The sequence below is a fragment of the Anomalospiza imberbis genome, chromosome Z, assembly GCF_031753505.1.
Source record: "Anomalospiza imberbis isolate Cuckoo-Finch-1a 21T00152 chromosome Z, ASM3175350v1, whole genome shotgun sequence".
Taxonomy (NCBI): domain Eukaryota; kingdom Metazoa; phylum Chordata; class Aves; order Passeriformes; family Viduidae; genus Anomalospiza; species Anomalospiza imberbis.
The window spans coordinates 10,486,785-10,507,658 of NC_089721.1; the positions used below are offsets into that span (position 1 = coordinate 10,486,785).

The 20,874-nt window shown below is 39.8% G+C and overlaps 2 protein-coding genes across 5 annotated transcripts in view; both read right to left on the minus strand.

Moving 5' to 3' along the window:
* AGXT2 (alanine--glyoxylate aminotransferase 2) overlaps positions 1–8,437 on the minus strand; it is a 47,544-nt gene extending 39,107 nt beyond the window's left edge. For all 4 annotated transcript variants that reach the window (XR_010994550.1, XM_068176771.1, XM_068176773.1 and 1 more), the window contains exons 1-9: positions 8,395–8,437; positions 6,887–6,972; positions 6,325–6,509; positions 5,896–6,019; positions 4,952–5,046; positions 3,744–3,837; positions 2,664–2,757; positions 1,708–1,808; positions 558–650 (exon numbers count right to left, since the gene is read on the minus strand). Coding sequence is in view for 3 of the 4 variants with exons in the window: in XM_068176771.1 (XP_068032872.1) it covers positions 558–650; positions 1,708–1,808; positions 2,664–2,757; positions 3,744–3,837; positions 4,952–5,046; positions 5,896–6,019; positions 6,325–6,509; positions 6,887–6,972; positions 8,395–8,425 (903 nt within the window). In the remaining variant the exon portion in view is untranslated. The remainder of the gene's footprint in view (positions 1–557; positions 651–1,707; positions 1,809–2,663; positions 2,758–3,743; positions 3,838–4,951; positions 5,047–5,895; positions 6,020–6,324; positions 6,510–6,886; positions 6,973–8,394) is intronic.
* Positions 8,438–16,268: 7,831 nt separating this feature from the next.
* Positions 16,269–20,874, minus strand: part of PRLR (prolactin receptor) — a 60,124-nt gene continuing 55,518 nt past the window's right edge. Inside the window, exons 11-13 of the mRNA XM_068176906.1 lie at positions 20,677–20,776; positions 19,655–19,724; positions 16,269–19,031 (exon numbers count right to left, since the gene is read on the minus strand). Of these exons, the coding sequence (XP_068033007.1) occupies positions 18,024–19,031; positions 19,655–19,724; positions 20,677–20,776 (1,178 nt within the window). The 3' untranslated portion in view covers positions 16,269–18,023. The remainder of the gene's footprint in view (positions 19,032–19,654; positions 19,725–20,676; positions 20,777–20,874) is intronic.

The window sequence follows — 20,874 nt, forward strand, 5'->3', positions numbered from 1 at the left end:
CACAAAATGCTATTTATTGTAATTGGATTTTTCTTTCATGTGATAACATGTCATCATGTCTTAGGCTTGGTGGGGTGCACAAATAAGATGCAGCTTCCATTTCAAAGTGGAGAGGAAATGTAAAAGCATTTGAAGCATTTGATACTATTTTAATATTGCTTTAGCTAAGAAAATTCTAAAACATAGTTGCAGAGGTATAGCAATCAAGTCTCTTCTGTATTCTATGTCTGTCAACAATACTCATAAAAGTAAGGGTTATTTTGACAAATCTTCTATCACGAGCAGCATCTGTTGCATATTTATGTAAATTTACTGCTCCCAGAAGGTAAGGACTGAAGTCTGCTACAAATATTACCTTTGCACAAAATGAGAATAAAGGCAGTAAAAACTGGGTGGCTCCTATGCTTGGATAGATGCAGTTTAAGACTGTGTTAAACTTAAGCTACGAAGTGTATCGCATTTCACTTGGATTATTTCCAGGCTTCACCTGGATTCTGTTATGATAACTTTCAGAGGTACCTTACTCTAGAATTCTTATGTAAAAAAATCTGACTCACTTCATCTGAAATGCAAAGGCCCCCTCTTTCCCGTATAAGATGATAAGCTTCCTTTAAGAAATTTCTTGGGTACTGAACAGCTCCATTAACACCCTGCCAAGAGAGAAACACAATGTTTTCAGGAAAAAACAAGGAAACATGAATTCTACTTGAGAAAAAAACCTAGCAGCCCTCAGGTAACAGCAGGACTGCTGTTACAAGCTTCTGGCTTCAGCAGTGAACTCACTTCAGAAAGCTCCTGCTCAGGTCATGCATGCCCATTCCACAGTGCTGCCTGCTGTTCCATTAGTTGTGCTGGCAGGAATGTTTGTGAGGCCATGATCATCGTAAGACCAAGTCAATTAACAGCAAACTGCCCAAACAAGGACCATGAAAATCTACACACAGCAAAACCCAGGAACTGTTGGCTGATGAAGTTGACCACAGAATTCATATTCCTTCTTTGGTTAATTTGTTTAGAACATTGCCTCCACAATGTCTTTTCACCTTGACAATCTGCATTTGCCTTGGAAATTCAATTTTTTTCCTGCACCTGGACCAGAACAGCTTTTTAGACTCAAGTACATAAATACTTAGAAAACAGCAAAAACCAGAGAACTCCAGTTTTCTCTCATAGTCAGAGTTGTCACATTGTTTCTGTTGCCCAGGATAAGTTCTCCATTTTTCCTATTGAAAAACCACGTATAAAGCAATTGTGAATGTAGGGTGAAACTTTAGGAGAAAGAATCCTGTGGCCATCAGTTGCCAGACAGCTGTTAAAAATATAGTGGACAACATGACTAAAAGAGGGAGAAGGGGGGTTGAGTTAAAAGTTTACAGAAATAGTAATGAAAATTGAAAGGAGATAATAGAAGCCAAACAATAGCATGCATCACACTCAGTATTTAAATGCAGGAAAAAATGTGTATGTTTAATCATGATTCTGTGTTTAATTTCATGAGAAAAATTCTAGTTCCATTGAAGTCAGTGACAAAAGCTGAAATTTGAAGGCAGTGCATCCAATCTTTCAAACATTCAAGGTGTTAAAAGCATTACAAAATCATAGTAAGAATCAGCAAACATCTATGTTCAGGTTGCTGCTAAAGAATATCAGATTTGAGTATTTCACACTACTTGTGCTATCACAACTGAGAAATGGCAAACCACCTACTTGGATTGGTTCAGCAATAAATCCAGCTACTGTCTTGGGCACTGAGGTATTCAGAGTATCTTTGAACTGTTCAATGTACTGGTCTTTTGCAAGACATGCATCTGTTTAGAGGGGAAACAGTTTGAAGGGGATTTACTTAATATGACACAGAACTATCTTCAAAACATGAAACTATGCCTCTAAGCAACAAGTGTTGTATGACTGCGTGGTAAATATCACCTCTCAAATGAACAGTAAAAAGCTAAACATTAAAGGAGAGAGTCTCTTCTCATAAATGTGTACTCCATGGTTAGTGCAGGTAGGAGGATTCTGGAGAATACAGCATGTGCTTTAATAAAGTACTTAGTACTGTGCTTAAATAAGAGCACTTAGTATGGCTAATGCTGCCATCCACTAGGGACGGCAAAGCTAAAAACAAACCATTCTGTTACATGTGCAAATGAATTAAAATAATAAAAAGTACTTGTTGAAACAGTAGAAAAACTGATTGGAATTGTTATCTGCAGAGCAGATAGAGGAGATTTCACACTGTGCTGTGTATGGAACACCTTGCCCAGTGTAAGACCTCTGCCTATTGCTGGTTGTCCTTACTATTTGCCTTATTCCAACATAAAAGCTGGAAAGCTGTCACAATTTTAGAAACTGCGAAAAAGACCATCAATACTTCTGTTCTTCCAGATGTGCTGAAGTGAGTTCCACAGCTTCTAGAGTTGATCATGACAAATACAGGAAACAAACACTGGGATTTCAAGAAGAAATCTGAGAACATGATGTCATCTTGCCCAGATTTTTCCCATTTGGATGCAGGATCCTGAGATTCTCTGCAATATTTTTTTTGGGTCAGCCTTGCAAAACCTAACCAGACATCTACTTTGCTTGAGGAGGTAATTATAACCTATTTTCACAGCTCTCCAGTATTTTGTAATCTGAAAACCAAATTTTTGTCATGTACCAACCTTCAGTACAGCTGCATTTTCGAACAGTTTGCACTGGAGAATCTCTACAATGGCTGCCTCCCCATGGACCACGAAAAACATCTGGTAGCATTGTCTGTCAAACATAAGAGAAATAGCTACAGATTTGATGACACCTTTCTAAGAGATCTTTTGATCTAATAACTAACGGCAAAACAGAAAAACAGCTGTTAGAGTCAAGGGGCAAACACAGTTCGAGGAACTTGTGTGAGGAACACTTGGGAGTCACACCAAATAACTAAGACAGTTTTGGAACCAGAAATTTTAGACTGTTCCAGCAGTAGCCACTCAACTGATTTTTTATTCCTTTTTTTCATTCTTAGTCAGGATTTTAAGACTTGCTGGTAGTATTTTGGTAATCTGAAATATGAACAAAATCTGCAAAGTAGAGTGAGGCAGGCAGATCTAATAGAGCTTTCTAATCCTTGCTGCTGATGAAATACCACATGAGTTTGGGCACTCACTGAGACAGACTGGGAAGCTGCTATAAATGAGCCTTCCTATGGTTTTAATAATATGGCTGAGCTGTCACCTACAACTATTGGAGTCAGCAATAGTGGCTTCTAGAAAGTTACTCCAATCTGCTCAAGGGCAGGCACATAACATACTGCCATTTAACTTCAGTGGATCTCCTTAATAGATATGTCTCCTGTTTTGCTGAAATAAGATTCCCATTCATTATAGTGAAAGATCTGCTCCAGACCATCTGAAATCAGTTTTGCACTGATAGTGGAAATGCCAAAACAAACTTGAAAAAAGGGGTTCAGAACATTATTTTGCTCCTTACACAGACTCCCATGCAAGCATCAAGCATGGGAACTTGAACTAAAGAACTGCAAATCATGGATCACCCATGTTATGGCTGTCCTAACTCCAAATTAGCCTGAGAAACTATACATAGAAGAAAAGGGGACTCTGGCTGTTGAATTTGCACAGCAAACACTGCTACACTGCAGTTTTGATTAGTGACCAAAAAGCACTTGAGGGCTGAAAACATAGCAATTGCTGAAATACTCAAATAAAATGTTAGTTACCCAGATGATTAAAAATAAAAAATCTCACAGTTGTACAGCCAAAGCCATTGGCAACACCATGCTTATAAGGAGTCAGAGATGTCAAACCCAGTGTGTAAGGGCTGCCTCCGTGGTATCCTCCTCTGTTCAAAAAAACAAAGCAGATCAGCATCACTCATTTCCAAGAACTGTCTGGAGCAATATCAGTTCTGAGAAGGCATGCTTCTGAGATATAAATTGTTGGGGAAAATGAGCATTGTTGCACTGAAACGAAGGAGATTCCTACTGCCATTTTTTGCTCTGCCTTTTGACTGCTATTTCAAATATGAAAACTGTGAAGAGATGTTTGAGAGGAGATGAGTACAATCATTGGAACCAACAGTAATTCAGACAGTGCCTCATGAAGTTCTGCTGTAGCACCCGATCCCTACAGAGCAAACATCTCTGTCTTTTGAATCTTGGAAACAGCTGCTGTCTCCAGCAGATGTTGCCAAACATTAAACTAGATGGTGGTTTGCTGTCAGTTTTATACACAAATCAGAATTGGTTAGTGAGGATATACAAGCAAGGTAGGTACCCAATGTTCTGTTGAACACAGTAACAGAAAAATACAGCTCTTCCTTAACACAGCCTTTTATTCCAATATTTGAGGGCCCCTGGTCTGCATAGCAAAGTGAACAGTTTATGCTGGTGTTTACAGTGTACTGGTGTTCAGCCCACATCCATCCTTGTCATTATGCCAGAAGAGCTGTTTGTGTACCTGTGCAGTGAACTGTGGTTCAGGGATCTGATAGAAAAGCTTGGCAGCAAAGCAAACAAAACAAAAATCAGCTCCCAGGCAGAGCAGTTCCCTGCTGAGGTTCACTGCACTGCTGTTCAGAGGTACCTTTGCAGCCCTCACACAGGGGCACTGTATGAGGGAAATGGAGGAAGAATGAAGCAGTTGCTCAGTCTTGGTCTGGCCATGAACAAAAGTCTATCAAAGCACACCCTAAACACAGACATCAGATAATTTTCTAGGTAACACAAGCAAAAATTGCAGGTTGCATTTTTACTGCAAACTAGTTCTAACATGCTATATGAAAACTTCAGCTCCTGGTTTACTCCTCTTTGTTAAATAAAGTAATTTTATAGCAGTAATTTTATAGGTCTCCTCTGCAGACCTGGGGTGAAATAGTTCTCAGTTATTTCTTGTTTTAGGCACGCAGAGAGTGATCCCATACACAGAGTGGTTTTGTGAAGCTCTGTCAGCATTACCTGAGAGAGATGATGTCAAAGTTACGGGTGTGTAGCCTTGCCATGAACATAGCTAGATCATTGGCTTCTGACCCACTGTTGGTGAGATAAACCACCTGTGGGAGAACACTTGGGATCAGTACAGCACAAAAACACCTCCTTCTTCTTCAGCATCAGACCATGTCCCTTAATAACACAATGAATTCTAGCCTGGCACTGCCACAGGGTGACCTCACCACGATAAAATTAGTCACGATCTTATGCTGTAGATAATAACAAAGATCCAGCTGATGTACCCTGGGATGGTACAGAAAAATCTCAAAGGGTTTCAGTTTACAGGATTTCCTATGATGGATTTCTGATAGAAAGAAATTGCAGTGTTGGGTCAAACTAAGCAGGAGATTTAAAATTTTTTTTTACTCTCCTTCCATCTTTAAGATTGCAACAGCTTCATACTCTTCTGCTAGCCCAATTTTATTTTATCACCAATTTATTTTACCTGAAAACAAAAATTATTTTTCTTACTGTTTCAGTAAATATGAAACATGACATTTTTGTGGTTTACCTATTTAAATGTCGGTAAACATTTGCACATACTACACAAAATACTGTCAAACAATTTTCACTGTGGATTTTCATGAGATCAAGAAAATTAAGGCCAGCTATATGTAAGAATAGTAAACATCTTCTTTGTTCCTTTAAAGTAATTTTTAAGCCTGCAATGCCTCTTCACAGTGACAAGTGGAGGGAGAAAACAAACAGAACAGAAATTGGGGATATTATGCTTGTCTACAGCTGGGTCTAAAGAAAAGGCCCTGAGAACCCTCATGCTCTTTAACTGACAGTCTGTATTCCCCATACAGATTTTCTCTCTAAAGATATCATGGCTCTCGATTATTTAATAAATACTTCTTATAAACAGAGACCCACTTCACCAGCCCCTGCTCCTGTCAGAAGCAATTTACCTTCAGTGGATCTGGAAAAAGAGAAGTTAGCTTCTCAGCATACTCGTGGATTGCTGGGTACATGTAGATGTTGGTGGTGTGCCACAGGCGAGCCAGCTGCTTCTGGGTAGCCATAGTTACCTTCCTGCATGTAGCAGGGGAGAGACAAAGGGACTGAATTCCAGACAGACTCCTCATTCATACTTGCACATACCTCTGTGCCATTGATTCTGCAAACACAGATGCTGCACCGTGTGCCAGATGGAGGAACAAGTAGACCAAATGAATGAAATCTTCAAAATGTAGCAGAAATTGAACTATGACACATGACAATTCTGTAAATTATATTCTGGTGTTAGGCTCACAGTGCTCCAGATTAATGAAGCACAAAACAAACATAGGTGTCTCTTCCTGTATTTTATACCATAAATCAAAAAGCAACATACTTACGGGTGACAGTGTCCAACACTGACAGTGACAATTCCAGCAAAGAGATCAAGGTATCTTTGTCCCTCATGATCAAACAACCACTGCATATGCCCCTGGTGCAGCAGCAATGGTTTCTTGTAGTAGGTTCGCAGTGAAGGCGCAATATTTTGTTCACGGATCTTCTGCATACGTTCATATGGATAGGACTGAGTGGAATAAAACAGTCAGTATCCAGCCATGCCTTCTAAAGATCCCGACTCATGGAGTTGTTGCGGAGCACATAGAATACACAGCTGTCTACAGGATTAAGATAGTAACAGATTCTGGCACATAGAAGGCTGTTCTACAAACCTCTGAAACTCAGCTTTTTGAAATAAGGCTGCTGTTCTGCACATACCTCTTTCTTAAATGTTTTCAAATTACAGATTTGTCACACAGGTACATCTACAGGTTATATCCTGGCTGTAGCAGTTGGGCTTGCGCCCAAAGAAGCAAATTTTATAATCATATTTAGCAGATGAACCTATCACACAAACCCAGTAATTAAGCGTTATTTAAATTCAGTGTAGTATGCATTACTTACTTCATATTTTTCAGGTACAAAATCACAAGGAGGCATTTTTGCTTCCATGGAGACAGAACTTTTCCATTTCTGCTGTCTAAAGGCAACTATAAAATAGCAAGAGAATTATGAAACACTTGGCAAACAACACACCTATAGGATTTGCTCAATAAGCTTGTTCATGGAACACATGAGCTACAGTCACAAAGTTTTGGAGGGTTTTTTTGGTCTGAGAAGTTTTCTTTGGGGAAAAATAATTAAGAGGCAGAATATATGTAATTTTAAAAGAAAGGTGTTTATGTTTCACCCATTAAATCTCAAGTTTTCCGTTTCACACAGACTTCTATTTTGACAGTAATTTTTATTTTAAAAATAAAACCTGTTTCTAATACAAGTTCTTTTCTGGAAGTGGTGGGTGAATGCTTTACAGTCAGGTGCCCAGGGTGACTGCAGCATGGGCAGTGCTCCCAGGGAGCAGGGCAGAGGCCCAACAGACCTGAACGAGGTGGGCAAAGCAGGGCTCACCGAGAATGCCCCGCATAAATGGAGCTGAGTCAGGTCCAGGGTTCACCCAGAGAGCCCAGGCAGGAGCAGGAGCGCATGGGGCCAGAGACAGGGCTAGACACAAGGCTACAGCAGAAGGCCAAGGTCCATCCAGGAGACAGAGCCAGGGCTGGGCTGGTGGCAAGGCTCACAGCTCAGCTGAGGCAGGGACTGAAGGCTCAGGGCAGAGATGAAACAGGGCTCCTGGGCAAGGGGTACAGCCCTGGGGGAGGCTGTTCAGGGGACATGAGCTGTGCTCAGGGCCCTGACAACTCCAGCTGCCATCTTCCATTCTTGCTCCAAAATCTGGGGAACATCACACCGTCCTGCCTTTCATTGAACTGCAGATGCAATTCAGCAGGTATCAGAAAGAGGCACCTAGCTGCCCAGAGGTTCTGGAGTCTCCCTCACTGGAGACATTCAAGAACCCTCTGGACACAATCCTGTGCCAAAGACTCTGGGATGGCCCTGCTTGAACAGGTAGGTTGGACCAGATGACCCACTGTGTTCCCTTCCAACCTGACCCATCCTGTGATTCTGCGAGGAGTTATTTCAAGAGACTCTATTTCTGCACCTAGAACTATCTACTGAGAATTACACATTGGTTTTTAAAAGCCAAAGGTTTTAACAAATTTCTAAAACACATGTGAAATGTAAATGACTGAAGAATAAAGTTTCCTGAAATTAATTAGATAGAATGTCACTTCCCTTACAACCACTTACAGCACTAATAACTATAGAATCTACAAGAGTCCAGTCTCAAAAATGTAGTTGGAAATCCATGGATTAGGGAAGTTCTACCCTTGGAACTCTTTCCAAGGGATTTGCAGCTACACCGAAAGTGCTTCCACCCCGCGCTGCTCCGCGCACAGGCACGGCGCTGCCCTCCCTCCCGAGCTGCAAGGAGCGGGTGCAGAGACCCCGGCGGGCCCCGGCCGGCCCGGCTCCGGCAGCCGCGCCCCCCGCGCCCCACGCCGCTCCCTCACCGCCGCCGAGCCGCCGCAGCCGCCCCGCCATGTCCGCCCGCCCCGGGCATCGGCACCGCCCCGACACGTGTGCTGCTGTCCCCCCGGTGTCATCACATGCCAGTCTCCTGATGTCATGCCATGCTGTCCCCCGGTGTCATCCCGTGCTGTTCTTCTGGTGTCATCGCGTGCTGTCCCCTTAATGTCATCCCGCGCTGTCCCATCCAGAGTCCCCTTCTGACACTGACTGTGAGCCCTTCAGAAAAGCCTCGACAGGTTGGAGAGATGGTCAGAGAAGAACTCTCTGAAATTCTATACAGGAAAATACAGTGTCCTGCACCTAGGGAGGAACAGCCCTGGGTACCAGCATAGGCTGGGGCCCAACCTGCTGGAAAACAGCTCTGTGGAGCAGAACCTGGGGGTCCTAGTGAACAACAAACTGTGCACGAGCCGGCAGTGCCCTTGTGGCCAGGAAGGCCAGCAGAATCCTGGGATGCCTCTGGAAAAGCACTGCCAGAAGGTCAAGGGAGATGATCCTGCCCTGCTGCTCAGCTCTAGTGAGGTCTCACCTGGAGTCTGTGCTCAGCGCTGGTCTCTGGAGCACAACAGAGACGTGGAGCTCCTGGAGTGGGTCCAGCAGAGAGCTACAAAGGTGATCAAGGGACAGGAGCATCTCTACTATGAGGAAAGGCTGAGACAATCGATCCTGTTCAGCCTTGAAGAGGGATAACTGAGAAGGGACCTCATCCCTGTCTGTCAGTGTCTGCTGGGAGTGGTTGGAGCATGGACCAGGTCTGTTCAGTGGTGCCAGACAGCAGGACATAAGTCAGCAGGCAGGAACTGATGCACAGAGAATTCCACCTGAATGTGAGAAAAATCTTCTTTACTGTGTGTGATCATGCAGTGGAAGAGCACAATAACACACACAGTAAAGAAGATTGTCTCCCTCACTGAAGATGCTTAAGAACTGTCTGGCTGCAGTCCTCTGCTGTGTCCTCCGGGGTGATGCTTGAACAGGGATTTTGGACCAGGTGACCCACTGTGGTGCCTTTCAACCTGACCCAGTATGTGATTCTATCAATTGTGCTATGTTAAATGCATCTGGGCGGATGTGGAGAAAGTGACAGATATGCTGAAAGGGATTACCTCTCTATGCTGATGACCCATTTATTCCCTTGTTTTGTTTTTGTTTTGTCAGTGAAGAGATGTAGCACAGCCTCCTACAAGGATGGGAGAAGTGGGAAGCTGTATTTCCTTCCTCCATTACCTGCCATCAGCTAAGCCCTGGGCAGCCATGCACTCACACCCCCACTAGTGGGAATGGGGACAGGAAGGGAAGGGTAAAAGCTGGAAAACCCTTGGACCAAGACAAAGAGTTTGATAGGAAAAGCAAAAGCAACACATGCAAGCAAAGCAAAAGGAATTAATTCACCATGTTCCATGGTCAGGCAGGAGTTCAGCCATTTCCAGGGGAGGAGGGCCTGTCTCATGTAATGGCGACTTGGGAAGACAAACACCATCGCTTCAAATGCCCTGTCTTTCCTCAGTACTTCACACTGAGCATGATGTCACATGGTCTGGAATATCCCTTTGGTCAGCTGGGGTCACCTGTCCCAGCTCTGTCTCCTCCCAGCCTCCCATGCACCCAGAAAAGGCTTTGGCTCCATGTAAGCTCTGCTCAGCAACAACAAAAACATCTCTATTATCATCACTGTGTTCAGTGATGATAATAAAATCTAAAACACAGCCCCAGCTACTGTGGGGAAAATTAACTCTGCCCCGGCCAAAACCAGCACATCCTTGTAATACTTATGAACCAAGGGTCAAGGTGACATTTCCTGGAATGGAAATTGGCACACAGTTTAATTATACACAGTTGCCAGTGAGAGGTATTTCATATTGCTTTTGATGACCCTGCCTGCTTCTAAGGCAGAAGGCTGACCACAGGTAAGCTGGGGGTGCAGCCCTAGATTTGCAGGAAAACTGTCCAATGTTGGTGCAAAGGGTCAGAGATTAATACCCTCTAGTAACCAGGGCAGTGGTTACACACTTTAGGACTCCCCCAAACCTCAACCTTTCTTCATCAAACTTTACATTTGCTAAACAAATCTCCAAACTTCAATGATGAAGAGCCATAAGGAAACAAAAAAGCTGTTACCTGGTTCAATTGCTCAGTGCACCAAAATTGGTTAAATATCTATCATGTAGCTTTCCCCATGGAGGACAGCAGGATCCTGCCCTTTAGAGTGTCTTGGATGCCTGGATGTTCCTTTTTCTTTCTATACATTATATAGTAGAAATGTTGCATATCATGAAGAAATACAGAAACTGGAAATTTTTATTCAGGAAATTTTATTAAACTGAAATGAGAACACCATTGCAAAGAGATTTTACAATGACAAAAGATCAAAAAATTCATCAGAAGGCTACAGACCTCATAACAATATTGATCTTACAAGTGAAAACACTAACAGATTTTAGTAAAGCCAGCATTTTCAATATTAAGAACTTAAAAATGTATTTGAGAGCATTTTCCTTTAGGTACACTTAGAAACAATGAGGAATTCCTGAGCAACTACTTTTATACCAGTATTCTCCAAAGAATGTACATACCACATATGAAATCTCATTCTTACAACTTCTTGTATTTTAGAACTTTACAAAAAAAAAAAAAAGGATTTGGTTCACAGAATAATTGTGCTTAAAGTCATTCTGTTGCTACAGCAATGACACTGCAATAACCTCTCATGTTCCACATTGCATACAAATTCGGAAACTGTAGTGGAAAAAATGCCTAGCTTGTATTGCATACCTACCATCCAGATAGTTTATGCAAATGGAAATAAGTTTGCTCTAAGTATTGGGCCATCTCTTTCTCTGCAGAAAATATACTGTTTATTTTGGATATTATTCAGAAGGTGCAATTTTTGTTTCTTTGAGAGTCTGCTGGCACAATTAAAGGCAAGGAAGTTCCAAAGACTTTTACCCTCACTTAGTAGTACATCAAAATTTTGAACAAATACAATCAGTTAATGATTAACACGTTTTTCCTGGGCTGTACTTTTTCATAACAGTGCCCTCAGTACTGTTATATCTCACACAATGACTAAAACATACACAAAAACAACAGAAAGATTTCAGAAGCCAAGATAGTGCTGACTATCTCTGAGCAATGTAACACATATATAGGAACTGATGGTTGTATTATATCAGATGAAACGTTTTTGTAGTCAGAATAGAAAAAATACTTTCCAAAATGAAAAATAAACAACACTAAAGCAGCCCAGGAGCTCTTTCTAAGTATAGCTGAGCAGTAGTTTCCTCTCCCTTTTGGAATGAAAGACAAAGGGATGAGAATGAAGAGTAGTCTACAACATTTTGAATATTAAAAAAATATGATATGACATCATTATAGTTCTGTCTGTAGAAAAATCTACCTTTTTCTAGACATGTATAGTTTTGCATCCTACTGAAGGGATATTTTCTACAAGTCACTTGTACAGTGATTTCCAGCATCCTCTAAAAATTCTACTCAGTACTACAAGTCTCTAAAACGAACCATTGCAGGAACTGTAATGAAATCTTTCAATGTTTATTGATGTCAAAATGAGGTGAAGGTACTCAGCAGCTCACAAAAATAGATCCAAAAGCAGCATTGTTAAAAAAAATAGTTAAATAATGTCAAGATCCAAGACAAGCAGCATCACTGAGTAGAAAAGGACAATAAACCTTCCAAAAAGAGGAATATATAAAAAAAGACTATTTTATATCTAACTGCTCTATGCACCAACATCTTGAGTATAAGATCAGCTTTTAGCATATCAGCACTCTAAGAGGCCACACAACTAATGCAGGTATTTTTCTTAACTATTTCCAACAGATCTAGTAGTGCCTCTTAAAAATGCAACATATTGAAGAGATGTATTTTAAACCTAACTTGGTAATTTTCAGAATTTATTATCAAGATAGAGACTTTCCAACTAAGGAAAGTACTAACAGATACATTGTCACAGGTACAAACTGAAACAACGCCCAGAAATGCCAAGAGGCTGCTTAGTAATATCCCCAAAGTATTTTTTCTCTTGGAGCTTCTAGGTCATTGCATTATATATACTAAATAAAAACAAAACAATGCTTAAGAATGGTAGACATATGTGTGGGACAATGTAAATGGATAAATAAATCTCACCTGTATATCTGTGTGAATAAAAGAAGGTTGTTTATAAAATCAGTGTGGTATACTTTATTTCTCCTTACTTTTTCCCCTTAGGAATGTAGGAAATGGAGTGTCAGATCAGATGCTGAGCCTGACTCTTCAAGTTTTGTTTTTGTCTGGGACCAATGTCAAATAGGGGAAAGAAAAATCTTGTAACTGGTAGAAAATGGATGACCACTTCTCATGCATAGGACTTTTTCTGCTCATATGAAACAGCTGATCCATAGAAGCTGATTTCAGCATTTTGCCAACAATAAGGCTTTACTAGTTTTGTGGACTATATCAGGTAGTTGTGCACATTCCCACTTTTGATATTAAAGTATTTTTTTCTCTTCCTTTTTTCCCCCTCACTAAGTCATTTATCACTCCTCTCAGTTCTGCTAGTGCTCATTTTTACTGTCTATTCTCATATTTCATTCTTTCCCTTCCATTTTCTCGTCTTCCCACACTCTCTTCAGCTGTAGTCAAAATGCTTTTTTTCCATCATCATCTACCACGTACCATCCCATAGTGATTGCACTCCTTTTCCATTCTGTCACATGCAGCAGCCTTGTTCCTCTTCCTGTCACTTAGTGGTGGACTTGGCAGGACCGGGTTAACATTTGGATTATGACCTTATAGGTCTTTTCCAACCTAAGCTGTTCTATGCTTCTATGATATTTAAGCTCTTTATATCCCCATATATTATGTGTTTAGGCATCCATTTATCTTTATTTTTCTGCTTGACATACACCAGAAAAATGAAGAAAATCCCTGATTTGTTTCAAAATTATTTTCAAGGCTGAGCCACAAGGTTATTCAATTGATTATAATTCAGTCCATCTTTCCACACCCACAGGAACTGGAGCCTGATTTTAGTGTGACAGTTTGAGAGAGTTGAGAGCAAGGCTTTCCATTTTTACTCATATAGAGACATGAATTGACAGGTTTGCTTCCTAGGAACTCAGTTAAAAACAGGTAATTCTAAATAGAAGTATTGATAAATACCAAGTTCCATAGCTGAGATCCAGAATGAAAGCACCTCTGGAAAATTGACTCAATTACTCCTAGTGACCTGGAAATATAAATAGTGGCAAAAAACTTTTCAGGCCAGGAACAGGACTGATGCTTGACTGCCAATCTGGGCACCAAGGATATTCTTACAAAGTGGAATGGTCTTTAGTTTGCTTTTTTCCCTTATACAAAACATATAATTTTGCTACATATCTCCAATATTCCATCCTCATACTACCACTGCCATGCAAGTGATGATTCCATGACAAGTTGTTTGTTAACAAAAATAATTCCAGTTTACAAATAAAATTTTAAAGTTCTTGATAGAATGAGTCACAAATTTACACACAAAGCAAAATGCTTTTTCCTGCTTGCTGTTTAAAGGGAGCAAAAAAAATAATCTGAGGTAGCAGTTATTTGAGAATGTGATGCCTTATCTCGTGACACTTTTTTCACTTCATTTGTCTTTATGGCTTTCTAGAAGATGTCTGATGTCTATCTACTGGCTTACAGGACTTCAGTTTCCTTGCACAACACCTTCAGATCAGTTTGTAGTTGCCATGAAATGACAAAATACACTTAGAGGCTTCATGATGTAAACCCCACATACAAAATGCTTCAGAGAGCACAAAAAAAATCTGCTTATTCATTTTGAACACCTGCTGCTACTACACTTTGAATACTTGAATGACATTTAAAGCAGCTGTCTATTTTTCAGCCATTTAAAACATAGACACACAGACAGACATACTACAGAATTCACTGGTTTGACATAAATCATCATTACATATTTGCTTTACAGTTTGTTCCATAAACACATCCTCTTACTGATGTTATATCAGGTTAATTCATTGCATTTTAATTAAATAATCTTCGTAGTTACATAGTATCATCAAGACCAAACCTAAAGTCCTCATCATGTGTGATACTGAGCTTTGTGAGCATGTGCCAATTCATTAGTTTGTATTTCTTCTAAAGTCTGAAATATTACACAGAAATACTAAAATTGTACATCAATATATCTCTGCTAAAAAAAATAGTAAACAACTGTATGGTAATAAATCACATTTGCCAATACTGAAGAAAAATATTTATAAAATTAATCTGAGTCAGAAAGAAAGGTAATGAAATAAAATATATATGTTCAATTTTAGGAATGTTGTAAAACTAATTATGTAGAAAAGTCTTTATGCTACCTTTTATGGCTTTTATGCTATTACAAAGTAGTTCACACTATAAATGGCACGTGGATAAACTTGACATTGAAAACATCTTTCACATTCTTGAAATAATTATTCCAAGTGAGAAATTTGACTAATGGTGCAAGAGTTAGAGGGCTGATCCCTGTTCCTGGGGTAAATTCTGTTCATCCCTCTGGATATCAAAGGAGGTATGAAGAGCCTGTTTTTCCCCACTGGTGTGTCATAATTTTACACTGATTGACTCAGTAGAACTGCTTCAAAAACTCATGTACTTCTTAATGAAAAGCTTAAAGACCTGCAAGCAAATATATTGTTGCAAACAGAAAAAATTAATTATTTGAACATTCAAAGGACCAAACACTTAGCTGAAGGTTATTTTGATTTTACAGAACACTAGTTTTTTTTTTTTTAATGTACTTTTAGATGTTTAAGGTCACTTTCAGAAGCTCTGCCACTGAGAGGAACAAGGTGTTTGGAAAATATAAGCAAGTCCAAGGGAAAATTAATCTATCTGCACATTTGTTCAGCTTCAAGAATTAAATATACTTATGACAATGTGTTCAAATTGCATTTAGCTAGCAAATTCCCCAAAACTTCAAAGCAGCAAGCAAATGCCCCTTTTCCACTGTAGTTGACTCCCTTTTCACAGGGAGCCAGGATGATTTGGCATATTGAGACATTCATCAGCAAAGGTGGGAGATGCTCAACACCACACAAAGTAATTTAGGCTACAACTATTTTACAGTTTCAGTATTCATTTATGACAAAGCACAGAAACTCCTTGACTCTCCTCTGTGTGGATTATTGGAGGCACACATGCCTACTGTTAGGCAGGATGAATCACATACTTTAAATCTGCTAACTGTTGTGTCTGTTTGCTTCAGGTGAAAAGTAACTTCAGGTAAAAAGATATAGGTGGGAACAGCCTGTTGCTGTCGTACATTTGGGTAGTTACTGTGTTCTAACCTAAGAAATCTACTCTATAGGGAACATCTTTAGGCTCTAGGCTTGATGAGATACTACACCTTCTGTGCATTCCTAGACACACCCCAGAAGGCGTGTAGCAGCGTATCTTTATGCACTGTCAGACACAGTGTGTTGTCAGCTTGTATGCTTCCACACACACAAGTTTCCTCATAATTCAGGAGTTTTTCTGCAGTACTTCTAGCATTTCTAGAAATTTGTAAGGTATACTACAAAGAGAGAACCTATGGTAAAATTGTTCTATTAACTATAACTGAAGAGATGTTTATGTTTGATATCTGGAGTAGCCCCTTCATGCCTTCACATGTTAAATAAGTGGTTGAATTAGGAATCTGGGATACCTTCCCACAACTTCAGTGGAGCATCCAGACTGCTCTGATCAGCCCCTGAAAGTGGGCAGCTGCCTATATAGAGGACAGGCTCTAAATCTGATGCCACTCTAATGTTACAGTCCACTACCACTTACATTTATAGACACACAGATAATTAGTTAAGCTCTAATGTCCTGCCTGTGCAAAGGCTAGGTGGTTCTTCCAACCTATGCTTGAGCAGTTCCATGGCTTTGAAGGTAAAGGGTGAGAATCTGATTCACTGAATTAGATGTGGCCTTCTGGGACCTTCAAAATCTGAAATTCTCTTTTGTCTGGCTCTGCAGTAGGTACCTGATACCGCAGGAAGGCTCGCTCAGTGAACAAAATCATAAAAATATGGAGAAAAATAAAGCTGTTCAGGAAGGAGACTAACAAAAAGAGCCCATCTATCAAATACACTCTCTTCCAAAGGTACAGGATGATTTCCTCACCTTAAGTTTTCAGTTTCCCCTGAAGCTAGAGATGCTAGATAAATACTTGGCCCACTTCAATCAGTCATCACACGGTCATACTTTTCTGGATTCAATTAAACTTCTGTTTCAAGAAGGAAGGCCAGAGCAACTTAGCAGCCACTACCGTATCATTTTGATTCTGTCTTCAATTCCATGGAATATAATGAATCCTTACTGTTCCCACTGCTGTTCTGGGGACACATGACCAGCCCAAGTACATGGACTCGTCTCCTCATTCCCACTGCTTTTTCAGTGGAGGTCTGAATCAGACCTTGGAGGCTGATTCCAAAACGAATTTTCATAAATTCATGATAAAAACTCTTGACTTCAAACTTTAGTTCCAGGCTCAGAGAAAAGTGCAGGATACAGGAGAGCCCTGTGTCATCTACTGGCATCAGAGTACAAATTCAAAGGGAAAGAACCTCGGGTCTCAAAACCTAAACTCTTACTTTAATTATACAATTACAGGTGATAAAAAAACCCGTGAAACAAATAATTTACAATTCAAATAGTAATATATCTGTAATATATTAGAAATATAGTTTAAAAATGTCTCCATATTCTTAATTAGTATAAAGTTTAATTTTATGCTTTGTATAGAAATTACAACTTTACTTGTTACTGCCTTAGCAGAAGGAAAGAGAAATGTTCCTAGGCAGCTAAATAGCATTGGGAAATCAAAAAAATATTTTACTTTGCTCTTTTTTTGGTAGTAGAAAAATAGCCTTTAAAAATAGATTGTTAAACATATGGGCTTATATTAAAGTAAAATTGTATATTATATACAGTAAGGCAGTATATATTATCCTGCTTTCTCTTTCATTTTGGTTTGTCTGGACTAGGATATGAATGGGATGCAGTTTTCTGTCACCTTGAAACAAAGCAAAAATATATTTAGAAGTATTTGTTATTTTACTGCAATTTGTATAATATATTAGCTTTTATATATGATTTGTCATGTACAAGAGCTCCTTTTTTTCAAGGATTGAGAAAAAATATAAAGAAAACTTAATGTAGTGTCAGAATGCATTCAGAAGTAAACACACTATAGGTAAGAATACAGTTGTGCAATGATTTATCTAATGTAGGAACTGCTCAGATTGCTATGGTTTGTTGACTGACCCATAACAATTTTCATCTTTATTGAATCTGTGGTATTTCCTCAGGCTTCATTAACCAACAGAAGTTCTACAGAACAGAATAATTATTTTACAGTGCATTTTTCATCACAGACAAGATCCATTTCCTCATTTCACTGTGTCAGAAATGTGTGCTAAGGATCCAGGATTTATGTCCACGACTATTACCTCAACTCATAGATTATTTTATTACCTGTACAATGCACATAGGAGGCTAGGCTTTCAGAGGCTAGGCTTTTCTAAAGAACTGTTTGCTATGTGATTTTGTTTTAAGTATGTGCTGTACTAAAAGGTTATTTAAAGGAAGGCATAAAGGAAGATGGATCCATGTAGTCTGATCCACTGGTGTCTCTTCTGGAGTCACTTGGAGTTGTCGTGCTGTAGCTCGTATTCTTCTCAGCTTGACTTTGCTGAGGGTTCTGAGATGTTTCTGCTACAGGTTCTTGAGATACAGGTGTGTTCTGGCTGCGCTGATCTGGCAATAGTACTAAAATGTGATGGTCTACAACTGTTGAGACCTTGGTATATTCTTTGCTGGTTCCTGGAACAGTGCATTTTTTGGTCTTTCCACTCTTTTCTTTATGTTTCAGTAATAGAGTTGGTTCCTCATCTTGTCTGACTTTATGAACTTCTACATAGTCCATTAGTTTAGGATTCAGGAAAGGTGACTTGTTACTATGTTCATTTTGTCTGACCTGCACTGTGGTCTGGTCAGTTTTAGAATACTCCATCTCGCTTACCTTTTCCATGTCATCGTACACAGTTTCAGCAATAGGATATAGAGATTGACGATTTTCTTCATTTCCCACCAAAACTGGTGAATTGTTCACATTTGTGGTGTTCAGTGTTATCTTGAATGCCTCCACAGTGCTGTGGTAGGCAAACATAGCAGTCTGATTACTGGGTAACTGAGCTGCCAGCCATGTGCACGTCTTTATACTCTCACAAGGGAGTGTTTTCTGTTCTGAGGCCGTACACTGAGTGTCCCAGCTCCCTTGACCCCCTTTCTTTTCTTTAGCTCTTACATCTTTAGCTCTTCCATCCGCAGATGGAAGGCTGCGGGATTCCCTGCACTTCACAGGGAGGAGAGAAGGGCTATCACAGCTCCCTCGGCCTGAGTCACTGTCTGTTTCCTTGAGCATAATTTTTGTATTTTTACTGGGAGTGTCATGACTTGGCATGAGTTGCTGATCCTCACTGTCCTCTACCTCCAGATATTCTATGAGTAGTTCCTCACAGTCTGATGTTGGAGGGAAACCATGGCAACCAAGAGCGCTCAGTAATTCTTCAGATTGTCCTGCCTGAAGGTATAATGAAGAGGATATACTTTTTCATTGTCAACCTTAGGGATTATATGACTAGAACAATTGTGAACAATCTACATATTTGATGTACAAAACACTTTGATAGTTACATTGCTAGACATAAACCTGATTTCTACTGCTGCAGAAAATATTGAAAGAAGGGAAAAATATTCCTGAGTTTCCTCAGTGGGGAGACAAACCAAAAATTCATGTTTGTAATGTGGGAGGAGCAGGGAGCTTTTAGCAGGTATGGGTCTCCTGAGTTTAACAAGAAGGAAATGGAGGAGAATTGCAGTGCAGACATATCCTGCCTCTGCAGCATGGCAAAAGACTGTGTAGAACATCTTCCATAAGAACTACTAGGAAGTTCACAGAGGCATTTCCTTGTGTCCCAGGAAACAGGGCAGTCACAGACCCTCTTTTTAAACACCCTCCTGTTACAAGTGAAAGGCAAAACTCTGACTCACACATATCCTCCACATGTTTAACCAGAAAGTGTTGCTTATTTCCAACAATGATTAACTGAAGCAGTTTTACACTTTATTGTGGTAATTGTGTCTGCTAGTATATAAGTTGGAAAAGCGATGGTGAATTCTTTTGTCGTTAGCTGTGGTACTCACCTCCAGCAGATGTGTATCTATGCCTTTTATCTTTGGTCCTGGAACTGGTGGCAGGATAAAGGCCATCATTCTAAAAAAAAAGCCCGGAGCAAACAGACCAGATATAAATACAGACGCTATCTCTATTTGTTCTCCTTTTTCCTCAGAATGTGACTGAGATTTTAAACACTTCTCCCATATCTTATACATCCCAGTTGGACCTCTGTCTCCTGCCTGCCTCACAAGCTGGGTAATTGACAAATCCAGTTACAGCTCATAAAGTACCCTTAGATGTATTATAACAAACACCAGTAGTACAAAAGTTATTCAACTGGAAAAGCAAAATTACTAATGTCTTTTTAATTGTCACCTGTCTGTTAACCTCCAGTTCTCTAATATGATTGTAAATTCATCATTGGCCAAGAAACAGTGAAGTGAGGCACAGTTCAGGAGGGTTAGTGGGGCTGTCTGTACATGTTTGACTGTCACCTGACTACTGTTAAACAGGATTTATGGTGAAGGACATGGCTTTTCCAACCACAGTTTCTATCCCTTTCTTCTACTCAGCCAGTATTTTTTGTCAGACTTGTACAAAAGCAACAATCTTTGCAACACCTTTCTCTTTCAAATTTGATTGAAATTAGCCAGGATTCTAAGAAATCATTTGGGAAATTGATAGAGAGGCTGGCAGAAAGACAATCTCATAATATAACCTTGTTTATTTTAGGAAATTATGACAAAACCCAAAGACATGTCTCCTACAGGAACAGGGATACTCCAAGTATGTTTGATGAATATTACGTGACTAACCATGATTAGTCAGATCTAACAGAGACAGATCTTTACCAACTGAGAATTTAGCCTGGTGTCCATAAGGAGCAGAATCACTGCTTTATCAGTTGCAAATTAAGTCAAATACCTATAACTAATAGTTTATAAGCTAAGGCAAATGCTATAGGAAATTGAATCAAATATTGGAAGTCTATTTTTGAAAAGTTTTCTCTGATCTTGGACTCCATGCAATTGTGAAATTGGTGGCTTACCTGTACCCTTTCATAATCATTATCCAGCTCATGATTAAACATATAAGAGATGACAGGACACCAACGATGATCCACACAACCATATCTTTTACTCTAAAATCTAAGAAAAACCAGAATTATTCAAGGACATGCATCTAGCATGGGCATAGTCAGCATGCCAAAAAAACTCACAAATTACTTTTATTTTAAAAATTGGCC